The sequence below is a fragment of the Poecile atricapillus genome, chromosome 2 (assembly GCF_030490865.1).
Source record: "Poecile atricapillus isolate bPoeAtr1 chromosome 2, bPoeAtr1.hap1, whole genome shotgun sequence".
NCBI lineage: Eukaryota > Metazoa > Chordata > Aves > Passeriformes > Paridae > Poecile > Poecile atricapillus.
In genome coordinates, this window is record NC_081250.1 from 3,359,819 (window position 1) to 3,372,792 (window position 12,974).

Here is a 12,974-nt window from a genome sequence, read left to right on the forward strand (position 1 = left end):
TGCTTTTTGAGGACCTGCCTTTGAGCACTGAGGTCTCAGTCCTGCCCAGCGTTTCTCAGCTCACTGTCCCCACAGCCAGGGAAGTTTCAGGGGTCAGGATGCACACCCAGCTCTGAGGGATGGAGAAGCAAAGTCTGCTCTGGTGAAGCAGAGTGAGGCAGAGCTGTGCTTGCACCATTCTCACAGTGACCTTCCTCTTCAGGACTGAGCTGAGCTCGACCTCAACCTCTCCAGGAGCAAAGAAAAGGCCCAGGAGGGACACGAGATGGGTCAAGACAGGAGAATTCCCAGGAGAACCTGCCTCAGGCTGGGAGAACACAGCCATTCACTCATTCTCTGAGTTCCAGTATCAATTCAGCTTAAAAAAAACCAATATTCCAGCCCCTCAGTTTGCTCTGATCTTGGTTAATTATTTCGAGCAACAGACATTTGACTCCTGGAAATATCTTTGCTGATTTTAGGTGCTTCATCTCGAGTTCTGTTAGAGCAGAGATGAATTGTCCAGGCTTCTATAAATAAGATTCAAATAAGTTATTCATTAATTAGACATTTAACCCATCTGTCACAATGTCATATGTTTGTTGTAAGGAGAAATTTTGTCTATTCTGACTTTCCTATCAGATTTACCTGTAAAAGTAACCTCTGTTCCTGTCTTTTGTTGCCAAACATAGTCGTATAATTTGTGTACAAAATGTATGATGTACATCTATAAAGTGCAAGTGACAATTACAGCCGTTGTGAGTTTGTACATTTAGTTTATGTCAGTCTGGACATTTCTTTCGAGTTTGTACATTTAATTTGTGTCAGTTTGGATATTTCATTTGAGGCTTTGTAAAATAAAAGCTTAATAATCCTGGGGAGTGCTAAAATTTCTTGGATAAATATTTGATTTGGGCTGTGAGAAGAACCCTGATCCCTTTTTGGTGGCACACCTGAGTTCCTTTGGGTGTGTTTGAGCCGGGAATGCTTCAGGCAGGGATGTTTTGCTTCTCAGAAGGCAGCAAAAGGTGTCCAAAGCCGTGTTTAGCTGAGCTGTGTGTTCCGTGTGGAGCCACTGCCACCTCCTGGAGCTGGATGTGTGCAGCCCACAAAGCCAGGCAGGGCTCCCAAACCTCTCCTAAAGGAGTTTTAAACCACTCCCAAAGGGCATCATTAAATTCCATCAGCTCCTTTCTCCTCCTCTAATCCCCTGAGGTCTTTTGCAGAGTTTAACTCTCCAAGAATTCATTTTAAATCCTATTACAAGCTACATGACACCCTGAAAAGATCAAATCCTGCTTTTTCAGCCTCTTTTTAAGGTGTTGCAGCAGAGACAGATTGTTCAGGTAACTGAAATTTCTAACTGAGAGTAGATTTTAAACTCTGATAGTGTTAGCCAGTGTTTTTTTTCAGAAATTTTGATTGACTGGGCTCCAAATTAAAAGAAATCCTTCCAGCAGGCAGCTTTACCTGTTTTGCACATTGAGAACTTCCCCAAGGCTGCCTAATGCTCCCAGAGCAAGAATTGAGTATCTGAGGAGGATTTGTTCAATATGCAGAAAATACAACTGAATTCAAGGTAGTTCCTCCTTGGTGTGTTGACACACCTACTAAATTAAGTTTAATTTAAATTTATAAATTTAATAAATAATATATAAATAATAAATTAAATTTAAAAACTTAAATTCAAAAATTCATTCAACTGGTGTCTGGGATTTGGAGCAAATGTGCTCTAGTGTGGAATTTTGTCTTTGAAATAGTGGATATTTATATAGGGCTTGTGCAGTGGCTGAAATACTTTTGGAGGTGCCTTTTCTTTCTCTGCCTAAAAAATGAAAATCACTTAGGCTACATAAGATGTTTAGAAATTAGGGTTATTAGAAAAATAACTAAATAATTTCTAATTAAAAATTAGATTCTAATTCTAAAATAAATTTATTAGAAATTCTAATAATTTCTAATAAAATTAGAAATAATATTTCTATTATTTCTAATAAAATTAGGAATTCCCTCTTCTACATCTGCTTTTTGATTTGATTTTGATTCGGGAGACACTGTCTGGTGCAGCCATTCTGCACATGGTGGGAAAGGGAGTCACATCCTGTGCCCCATTATCCAGCCCTAAATAAAAAAAACAACTGAGGCTGCCTCAGGTGACAGTGGAAATCAGTGTGAAGGGTATTTACAGTGATTTGGAATGTAGCAAAAATGAAAATATATGGATCTGCCCCATCCTTCCCAATTCCCCAGCTGGCCATGGCTCCCTTTGCTCCCAGCTCCTGTGGGATGGGGATCTCCAGCCCTGCTGCTCCCTGACACATCTCTGACCTCAATTAAATGTGTGGCCTTTGCTCCATCAAAGCACCCAGCTCCAAAGCCCTGGACTTTGGCTAAACACCGAGTGAAAAGATGTGTGGGGGATTCACAAGGGACAGGCAAAGGCTTATGGAAGCTGAAACAAAGGGTGGAGATGGGGGAAATATCAGGAATAGTTCATCTCCTGTGGAATCCTCTGCTTCAGGAGTTTGCATGTACTTGATGCTTTGAAAATTACCCTGATGATCAAACTCTTGAGGTTTGCTTTGACTATAAAAGAAAGGAAGCCTTGAGGCACATCAGGTGTTACAGAGACCAATCTCCTTCCACCTTTTCCAACTGGCAACATCTTTGAGGACAACAGAATTCCTTCTCCTGTTTATACCCTGTAGGAATAATATTTATTCCCCAGAGACCTGTGGATCCATCCCAGAGACACAGGGGTTTTTAGAGAGTGTGATACATTTGATTTGGTGACACTGGTGCAGGGAGATAAACACCACTGGTTTCTGGAGCAGGAACATTGTCCATGGCAAAGACCTCACCCCTGGCTGGTCCAGGACTGACTTTGCCCAGCAAACTCCAGAGTCTCCTTCCCATGAAGAAGTCAGAGAACCTTTTTAGCCCAAAGAGATTCTGCTTCAGGAAAAGAATACACTACCCTCTAAGCTCACAGACAAAAAAGTTCTCTTTGGTGCAATTTTATATCAGAACAGACTTTTACAAAATGATAATACATTTATTGTGTCATCTACAGCAGTATACATGTTAAAAACAATTTCTCAAAACACAAAAAAGGTTAGAAAGCAGCAGTTGATATCTGTGTTTCCACCTCATAACAAAGCTGAATAACCCCAGATCCCATTACCAATTAAACCAATTTTGACCAAAAAAGGTCAGTATTAGACCCAACAGGCCAGTAACTTTGTACCTTGACACAGTCAAAAGCCAAAATACAGCTTTCCATCAGATAACTTGGTTCTTCTCAGAGCTACAGCAGGTTGCATTGCCACTAAATTGACAAGTAGAAGGGAAAGAGAATGAACACACCAAATATTTGTTTTTTACAGGTTATACTGATACACAAAGGCCTCTTGAGACTTCTCTGCAAGCACAAAGTCCATTGAGAAAGGCATATGCAGAAGCCTAAGTAATTTCAGACACTGAAGAGTGTCATATCACACAGTGTCATATCACACAGTAATTCTTCACATGGATGAATTCCCCAAAAGAAAGCCAATGGGAAATTGCAACTTGAATCATAAGAAGGTGAAAGACCATGAGGTTCAAAACATTGTTCAAGCTCTGCTGGTGTGTTTTCATACACAAAGTACAATGTGTATTTAGCTGAACTTAGCTCTTTAGTACAGATATACACGGAGCATCATTAACATCAGAGCATCCTCAGCTGCTACTGCATCCTCCATTCTTCCTAAATTGTACTTAAATGCAATTCCAAACTGGTTGCATGTGCCTGACTGCTAAAATCAGAGGGTAAAATCCTTTTTTTTTTTTTTTTTTCCCACTGCATGTGCATGATGTACTGTGGTTTGCTCCTGGGCACGGAAGTGCTGGTTGTGTGGACACAACCTGTCAGGGAGAACAAAGCATCCTGAAAACTCTCCATGAGAGCTCCTGACCCTTTACCAGGCGTCCACCTCTCCCAAATCTGGTTGGTAATACCCAACAGGAGCCAGCTCAAAGCTTCTCAAAACCATCATTTCTCAGCATGCATGAGACAGAACAACAGTGACTGGGCAAAGTTGCCAGGGAAAATTCATTTCTCTCTAGGCCTCCTCAGGATCAGCACCTGTCTCTGGTCAGGGAGATGTCCTGGTGGGGAGAAACAGCCACTTGCAAAGGGTGAATCATCTTACCCCGGAGCAGACATCAAAAATGTTTGATACTTGTCCTCTGAAATTGCTCATTTCACTCTTGTGACTGGAAAGACAAAGTGGAGAAACCAGAATAAAGGAAGAAATCTTCACTTTTTGTGTCTAAGTGATGTGGGTGTGTCCTTCAGCCTTCTGCTCAGGAACACAAGATCTGTTCCAGAGGTTTAACTCTGGGCCAGAATACCTAATGCCAGTGGTGCCAGATGTTGAAAGGGACACACATCTAATACAGCCCTTAATATTTAACTCCTAAGGAAGAAAACAACGTGAGAACAGAGATTTGGTTGTATTTTTGCATTATGTATGTTTTTACAGTTACAGGAACAGGAGCCACTGCCTTCACTGAGACTGCAGAGCCTGAGTTTGGACTGAATCCCACTCTGTGAGTTTATCTGTTCCCTAGATATCCACAGATATGACTTTTCCTGCTATTCTTAATGGCATGTCTGGCTGTATTTGATTCTTTGCATTGGTTTTGCTGCCCAAATTTCATGTTTCTGCAGAAGACACTAATGCTGTCTGGATGCCAAGCAGGATCCCATGTGGAGTCCATCCATCCTGTTCTCACAAACCCTTCAGGCCTCTCACTGTGCCCTGCAGAGCCACAGAGCAGGGCAGGAGATGCACAACATCAATAATATCAGCACACCTCGCTCTGGAAGCCTTTCCCACATGAGAAAGATGAAAGAACAAGTCTGGTATCATGGAATCGCATAAACTTACAGGGGAAAATCTTAATTTACTGAATTTTCTAGGTTTTTGATGTGTGGGAGCCTTTGCATAAATAAGTAAAGATTAAAACTCTTCAGTAGCCTTAAAAATCTATTGATATACAAAGAATCAACTTATTTTCCTTCATAATCATCCGTGGACACTTCAGAAACCATCTCTGGGCTCTGAAGCCTCCACAGGCCACAAACTGAAAACTTCTGACATGGGCAGTGCTTTCTGAAACACTATTGAAAACCAGGTTCAAATACCAAGGCAAATAAAGCCAATTAAATTAATGGGGTTTATATTTCTTTTGTTGCTACTGCTTGCTAATGTCACTGTGAACAATATTTATTTTTTTTCCCCTGTAACTCTGAAATTTTGGCATCTAATTTCTGTCAGGTCTGGGCTGGAAAAATAGTGCAAAGTTGGATATTTGTACAGTTCACAGGTCAGATTTAGTAGAGATTTAGCAGAAGTGTCAGAGAAAAGCACTGAAATCTCCCAAACTGACACCATCAGTGGATTTTAACCTATTTTAATGGTGACTTCCTGCAGTATTTTGACTGAATGTGTGTCCTATCCATTTGATTGGAAAAGCTTCCCTTCTCAGATTATAACTGAAAACAGAAAAGCAAAATATTGGAGTTATTTTTCTTTTAGGTTTGGCTGAACAAAAATTGCTCAACACCCAAATCTCATTTATATATTTTCAAGAACTGGAAATCTTTCCCTCAATTTTTATTGTTCCTTTTTTATTTCTGTTTTCCCCCAGAATGCTTTCTCTGCAGTTTCCAGGTAATTTTCCTGCTATTCTTAATGGATCCATGTCTGTCTGTATTTGATTCTTTGCACTGGTTTTGCTGCCCAAATTTGGAGTAGAGCTGAGAGAAATGCAGTAATAGCATGGTTATTTTTAGTCTTATCTTCCAGCTGCATGATCAAAGAAAAACTGTAAACTTCATCTGAAATAAAGCTGTTTCTGTCTCAGGAAAAGAGAAGGAAACTGGAGGCAAGATTAGTATGACAAGGAATCCAAGTGAGCCAAGAGTTATTTCAACTCCAGGTTCAGATAAAGGTTTTTAACTGCCAGAAAAGTTTTGCAGCAACTTTCCAGTGGGAAGAGAAGGTGAAAAAATGGTGCTGATTTTTAAAAGGAGAGGTGATCAGTTTAGGAATGGGAGTAAAATAATATGAAAATAATGGCAAATAAAGAGCTTCCTTCATATTGAGTGAATATGTTTTGTTCTTGATCATTTTGGCTTTGCCTATTTGTAGTTACTGGTTTCTTTTGTCCATGGGACATTTGAAAAAAAACCTGGATTTTTGAGCTGACCAGAGGTCCCTTCATATGCAAGGACTGGCTCTATCCTGCTATTCAGAAGCAGAATTTCATCCAATTTTGATATGAAAAGTCACAATTTCATAATACATGGGCAAGGCAAATTATGGCAATTAATCCTTCTGTCACTGCTGAGGAGGACTGGGGTCTCATGGTCAGGTTTTTAGCATGAGTCCAAGAAACTCTATCTTGTGTCCCATTCTGGTCCTCAAAATGCAAGAAAGAAGTGGCCAGGCTGGAGAAGGTCCAAAGGAGGACCATGAAAATCATCAAAGGAATGGACAATGTGGGCAGTGAAGAAAAACTCAAGGAATTTTTCCCTGGAGAAAAGAAGCCTCAGTGGCGGCCTCACCAAACCATTCCAGAGTGCTCAGAAAGAGGATGAAAATTCTCAGTTTCACAAGAATCCACGTGGACAATGCAAGGGTGACAAGTTGCACCAGGAGAGGGATCACCTTGATATAAGGAAGGAATTTATTTAGAGTGAGAAGAGCCGTTCATGGGGACAAACCTCCCCAGGGGTGTGGTGTGGTCCCTATCAGAGGAGGCTTTTTCAAGAGGTGACTGAATGTGCTGGATAAACCCATCTTGGCTCCCTTTCTCGTGGAAGGTTGGACCAAATTTGTCATTCAATGTCACCTCAGCCTTGGTTGTTGATTCCATGAATTCATTCCCTTCTGGAAAGCATCTCACACCACTGATGATGGAGAGAGTCCAGGGAGAGTCATGGTGGCAAACTCAAATTATCAGTTCATGCCCACTTGGGGTTGCCATTTAGCCTCAACATTGCAGGGTACTGTCCTTAAGGTGCAATGAGAGACAGATGCTGAAAGGGAGGAGACAAACACCCAATAAAGTGCCTGGATTTAACTTCCAAACTGCATTTTCCTCTGGATTCACCTGGACCCATCCCTTCTCACACCACTCCATTTTAACACCTGGTTTTCAAATGCAAATTATTAAAGGATACAGAGGAACTTGGGTGTTTTTCCTCTATGGTTCAAAGCTCCCCAGAACTAAGCATTTAAGGTTCTTCCCCAGTTCCAGAAATACTAAAAGTGAAGGTAAAAGGAGGTGATATCACCATGCAACAATGAAACAGCCTCGTCCTTTACAATCTAGGTTGTTGTTTTCATTTTTGGGATGTGAACTGTCCTGCAGTACCAGCACTCCACACTGACAAGTCAATAATCCAAACAGTGGTTAGATACAGCAAATAGTCACAAAACCTGCAGCACAGAAAGTTTTTGTACATTTATAAAAGCAAAATAAGAAAATTAGACAGGAAATACATCATGGACATGGTAGAAAAAATGGCTCAAGGAGCACTGCACACTTTGTTTTTTGTTTTTTTGTTGTTTTTTTTTTCTTTGTTTTAATTGTGTACTGTTTTTACTAACACAGCCTTTCTAGCTCCAAAATATATTTCACAGTGAAAAATCAAACAAAGCACTGTTACACTCAGTTGACATTTACACACACAGAGAAGCAAACTGCCTGTTGGATTCTTCCCTCCTGAAACAAATGGAAAATCAGCCACTGTGGGGTGGCCACGCCTGGCCAGCACCTGCAGCTCACATTTGACAGAGAGATTTGTGGAGAGCTCATCGGTGCCATGGCATCAGACTCTGGATCCCGTAAAGGTCTCCACCTCAAGTGTGACCTTTCCAGGGACACTGGGAAAGTTCTGGGTGACTCAGGAAAAGCCAAACCTGCCAGTGCATCAACACTTTTATTCAGAGAAATAAAATCATAATAGAAGGTTTTGTTTTTCTTTTCCATTTTTTTTTTGTATAATATATTTTATATTTAATATGTTGAAGATCCCATTTCTTCTGATAAATTCAGTGCTGGTGAACAGATTCAATTTTTCTACTGAACAAGAAACACAACATCTGCAGCAGTAGAAATTTCCCCTTCACTGCTCTCCAAACTCCTAAGCATTGGCTCAGGGAATTAAGGAGCAAATCCAACTTTTCCCAACTTTTCCATCCTTGGACTCTCTAACTGGGACCACCAAAAATTAATGGTAATAATGACATGTTGAGGCCAAATCCCAATTCCATTTAAGCAGGTTTATTCTAACAATAACAGCAGTTTTCTCTACTGATTTTAATTTAGCTGAGGACCTGGTCTCCAGTGTGCAGGGTAGGAGGGTGGTTTTGGTGATGTGGACATTTGCCCACAAGGCACTGGACTGAGATCCACCAACTCAAACTGCAGAGCACTGTAGGATGGCCAGGAAAAGAACAGAACCCAGAAGTAAGCTCAGAAAAATTTCAACAACGGGAAAAAAAATATTAAAAAAATAAAAAAAAAATTAAAAAAAAATATCCAAACACCTTGCTCTGGACTGAAACAAGAAAAAGTCTCCAGCTAGAGGCAGTTATTTAGTATCTTTTTCTCCACAATTCTAATTTATTAAGGATTGAAAACTGGCTAATAGTCATTCATGCAAAAAAAAATAGCTTTTGATTTATTGTTATTTTTTTTTTTAATAATACATTTACAGTGTTGGCAATATAATCCTTGTGAAAGCCCATTCTATAGAAAATTGTCCACGTATGGATTTTCCTGATAAATCTGCCTTTCCCCATCTCTGTCTGGACAGCAAATACCTGGTTCCTGGGGAAATTTTCTAAAATAGCTTTAAGAAGCATCTGAGGAGAGATGAAGAGCCAATCTATCAGTTGAAAACACTTTGATTTTTGCAGAGAGTTGGGAAGAGAGAAACAAATTCTGCTCTGAGAGCAGCAGATCAGGGCTGTAGACTTGGGGAAAAAAAAGGTGTTTGGATCATATAAATCCCATTTATGGAGCTGGAGTAAAATGGAAGTGGTTTCAACTGGTTTGCTGGTCCTCTGTGCCACGGCAGATTTCACATGACAGGGCTGTCACCATCTCTTAAGACCATGATCCTGTACCAATATGACCTCAAACAACATTTCTGTCTGTTTTCAATTAAATTTACATTCATTTAGATGGCTCCAGCCAAGAACAGATTGTTTCCATAAAGGATTATGTAAGTGTTAAGTATTATTATAATTAATATTTCTTTCACAACTTTCTGACACCTTTCTTTTTTCTCCTTTTAAAAATAAGTAAACTAGGATTATCTTTAAAAATCTTTGCTTAAAATGACATCAAAAGTCTTTTTTTCTTTTTTACTTAAACTAACAAAAACCAGTGAAATTAAAAGCTCACACTCAGCTGACATTAAAATTCTGAGTATTTCACTTTTTTTTTTCCTGTTTTTAGTTTATTATCATGTCAACTAACACCGAAGAACAAGCCTGAATTTTGAATTTCCTGGTTACCATTAGTTTCAGTTCAAAACTTCACATTTAAAATGCCATTTTCATCTTTGTTTGTAATATATGCATACACATACACGCACATATATATATATTTGATATATATATATATATTTCTCAGTTCATAAATTCATGAATCCAAGATGAAGGGAGCGCTAAGGACGGCCCTCGAAGCCTTTTTTTTTTGCGCTGTATAAAGACTCTTAAGAGTTGACATCATCGACACTGGGTTGAAGTAGATTTGTAGCAGTCGTGGCTTTAACTACAAGGCAAAGGTCGAAAGAACATTCGAGTTCCTCTCCAAGAAAAGCAGTAAGACCATTGGTGGTGAAACAAACAGAATATTCCGAGAGAGAGAGAGAGAATTGCCAGGCGTGGGAAGTCATCCAAAGTCTTTCCTTCCGCGCAATCTTAGCGTTCAGTTTAGTTGTTTTGTTTTTTTTCTCACCAAATTCCGGTGATTTTTTACCTTCCAGGGTGATCCTGCCAGGTCCTTCTCGTGCCTCTTTGCTCCAGCAGGGAAGAGTCAGCACACAGAAGTCAACCCGGTTGCAAAGGCACGGCGCTCTGCGTGACAGCTCTGCCCCCAGCCACCAACGCCACGTCCGGCCAAGGTCACCTGGAGGGAAAGGCCACCCTGGAACTGACTCTTACTCTCAAGGTGGGAGGGAAGGGACAGTTATTCTTGTTATTCAAAGAGTCCAAATGATCAATCTACCAATCGATGCCAAAAATAGAGCTATATCTCAACTGCATGGCCCTTTTAGAAAATTCACAGCTTAGCTAGGACAGAAAGCATTCCTGGGAGTGTCCCTGGGTATGGAAAAGCACAGCAGATCCCACTGCTCTCGCCTGAAGTTCCTGCGCTGATGTGCAGTTTCATGTTGGCACAGCTGTTCCTTTAAATCCATCGGGAATGTCTGACTCAATCCAGCCATGAACTTAATTTTCTGGAGATCCTCCTGAATCAGCTGGACTGATCAACCCAAGCATGTTAGCTCCATCCTAAGGCTCCAAAGAGAAACACTGCGGAAATTCACGTGCCAAAAGACAGGGACAGCTAAGACATGTTGGACTAGGGAATAAAAAAATAGGCAAATCCAACCCAAAATGGAAACCAAGTGGGAAAATGACAACAGTCAGGTCCATTCACAGACTAGGATCAGTTTGGCAACCAAGGATCACAACTGCACAGCAATCACTTTGGACGGACACGGATTACTCGCAGATGCTCTGAAATGGGAATAGTTGAGTGGGTGGGTTTGGCCTCTTGTTTGTCTTTTAAACATTCTCCAGTAATGGCCTTGAGTACAGCTGGGTATTTACAGTGACTGTTAAAAAGAGATATTTACACATTTCCTTTGCTTTTGGAGAGGAGAGGAGAGGAGAGGAGAGGAGAGGAGAGGAGAGGAGAGGAGAGGAGAGGAGAGGAGAGGAGAGGAGAGGAGAGGAGAGGAGAGGAGAGGAGAGGAGAGGAGAGGAGAGGAGAGGAGAGGAGAGGAGAGGAGAGGAGAGGAGAGGAGAGGAGAGGAGAGGAGAGGAGAGGAGAGGAGAGGAGAGGAGAGGAGAGGAGAGGAGAGGAGAGGAGAGGAGAGGAGAGGAGAGGAGAGGAGAGGAGAGGAGAGGAGAGGAGAGGAGAGGAGAGGAGAGGAGAGGAGAGGAGAGGAGAGGAGAGGAGAGGAGAGGAGAGGGAAAAGGAAAAGGGAAAGGAAAAGGGAAAGAAGGAAAGGAAGAGAGACCTGTACCACCACCAAAACTATTATTTCATATTTTTCTTTTTCAAGGGATGGTTTTTGGTTTGCTCGTTGCTTGCTTTGCTCTCCTCAGCTGCTCATGTCGCCAGGTTCTCCGCATTTATGCTGGACATCCGAATCTGAGAGCTGCTCTTGCTCAGAATGGAGAGTTGTGTCCCCCCGTTCACTCCGCTGCTCGCTAGAGAAGGATGGCGGTGTTTGAAATCCACAGCAAAATACCGGTTGACTTTCCAGCTCCTCCATTTTCTCTTTATTTCTGATTGCACCTTTAGGGAGAAACTTCAAAAGGTCATTTTTTATGTACTTAGCCGCTCGAGGACATGCTGACAAATTATCAAGATTAGAAAAAAACCCACAATTCAACAGAACTGTTTTTAAGGTAATTATTGAACTCCCCATTTCAGCAAAATCTGAAGTTACTTCTCCATGGCGGGAAGAAGTCTGGGCATGTAGTGGGGAACTACAGCCCAGCCCAGGCTCTGTGTCTGACTTCAGATAATTTAGGATCAGCCCAGAGATGCATGGAACACCTGATCAACAACACCTGGAGGAAAAAACAGCCTGCTTTGATCAATGGCCAGTACCAAAGGTACAATAAGGAGCCAAAGAAACCAGCAATCAAAAAGTACTGAAAATATTGAAACTCCTTGTGTACAGAGGCAGCTTCTCTCACCTGCCATTAATGGATGGATGTTTACAGAAAACTTTGCCTCCTGCTTTCAGATCCTCTCCAAGCAGACCAGCTCTAGGATTGATGTACATCTGTGCCACCCTCCTTTTCCTGAGAGATTTATTTTATGGGTTCCCACAGTAAATTACCAAGAGTAAAACCATCCAAGGTCAGAAGTTCAATTAGGTAATAAGCAAATAATTCCACAGATTTTCTACTTTTCACTCATTACGAGTTTTCCGGCAACACTGCTGGGTTGTGAACAAGTGTATAAATAAATTATATATATATATATATATAAATAATATAAATATATAAATAAGTAAAGATTTAGTCTAAGAGAGATTGTAGAAGCTCAGACCATTGAGTACTCATTACTGTATCGTATTTCCAAATAAAATAATGTAAGAACAAGGAAATATGTAGAGATGTTTTCCCAATATATCTTTCCAATCTCCAATGAGCCTCTGTGTCAAAGATGTTTGTCTTGTCTCTAAAAGTCGTTGCTCGATTTTCCTGGATCAGTATTGTCAAAATGGATCAGTAAAAGTCAAAATGCTAAACAAGGGCTTCAGCTGTATGGACAAAAACTACAGGGAGAAAAAATCCAACTGGAAAACTTACATTCTCCTTCTAGGACCTCCAAATTTTGGTTAAAGCATAGATATTTTATAGATTAGATAGAGCATGGGGTTATATTATCTCTGTAAAACGGGAATAGTGTTTACATTTGGAAGACCGTGATATTCCGAACATTTTCTTGCTGTAGGAAATTTAGTGGCAACACAAGGCATTCTCTAATTACCATTTTCTGATATCTTGGGAGGGAAAGTAGCTTTAATCAACCTGGTTGTGTTGGTTTGGCTAAGAACCATCCCTCCACATGCTCCTTCCAAGGGGCTTCAGGAGACCTTGACTCTGCCCATGAGCAAAGGTAACCCATGAGTTTGTTTGCTGAGTTTGGAGATTGTTGTGGTTTATCTGAGAAGGAAT

General features: G+C 40.8%; 1 protein-coding gene across 1 annotated transcript in view; it reads right to left on the reverse strand.

Annotated features, from left to right (window-relative positions):
* Positions 1-11,281: 11,281 nt before the first annotated feature.
* ADCYAP1R1 (ADCYAP receptor type I) overlaps positions 11,282-12,974 on the reverse strand; it is a 139,587-nt gene continuing 137,894 nt past the window's right edge. Inside the window, exon 17 of the mRNA XM_058833484.1 lies at positions 11,282-11,577. Coding sequence (XP_058689467.1) covers positions 11,389-11,577 — 189 coding nt within the window. The 3' untranslated portion in view covers positions 11,282-11,388. The remainder of the gene's footprint in view (positions 11,578-12,974) is intronic.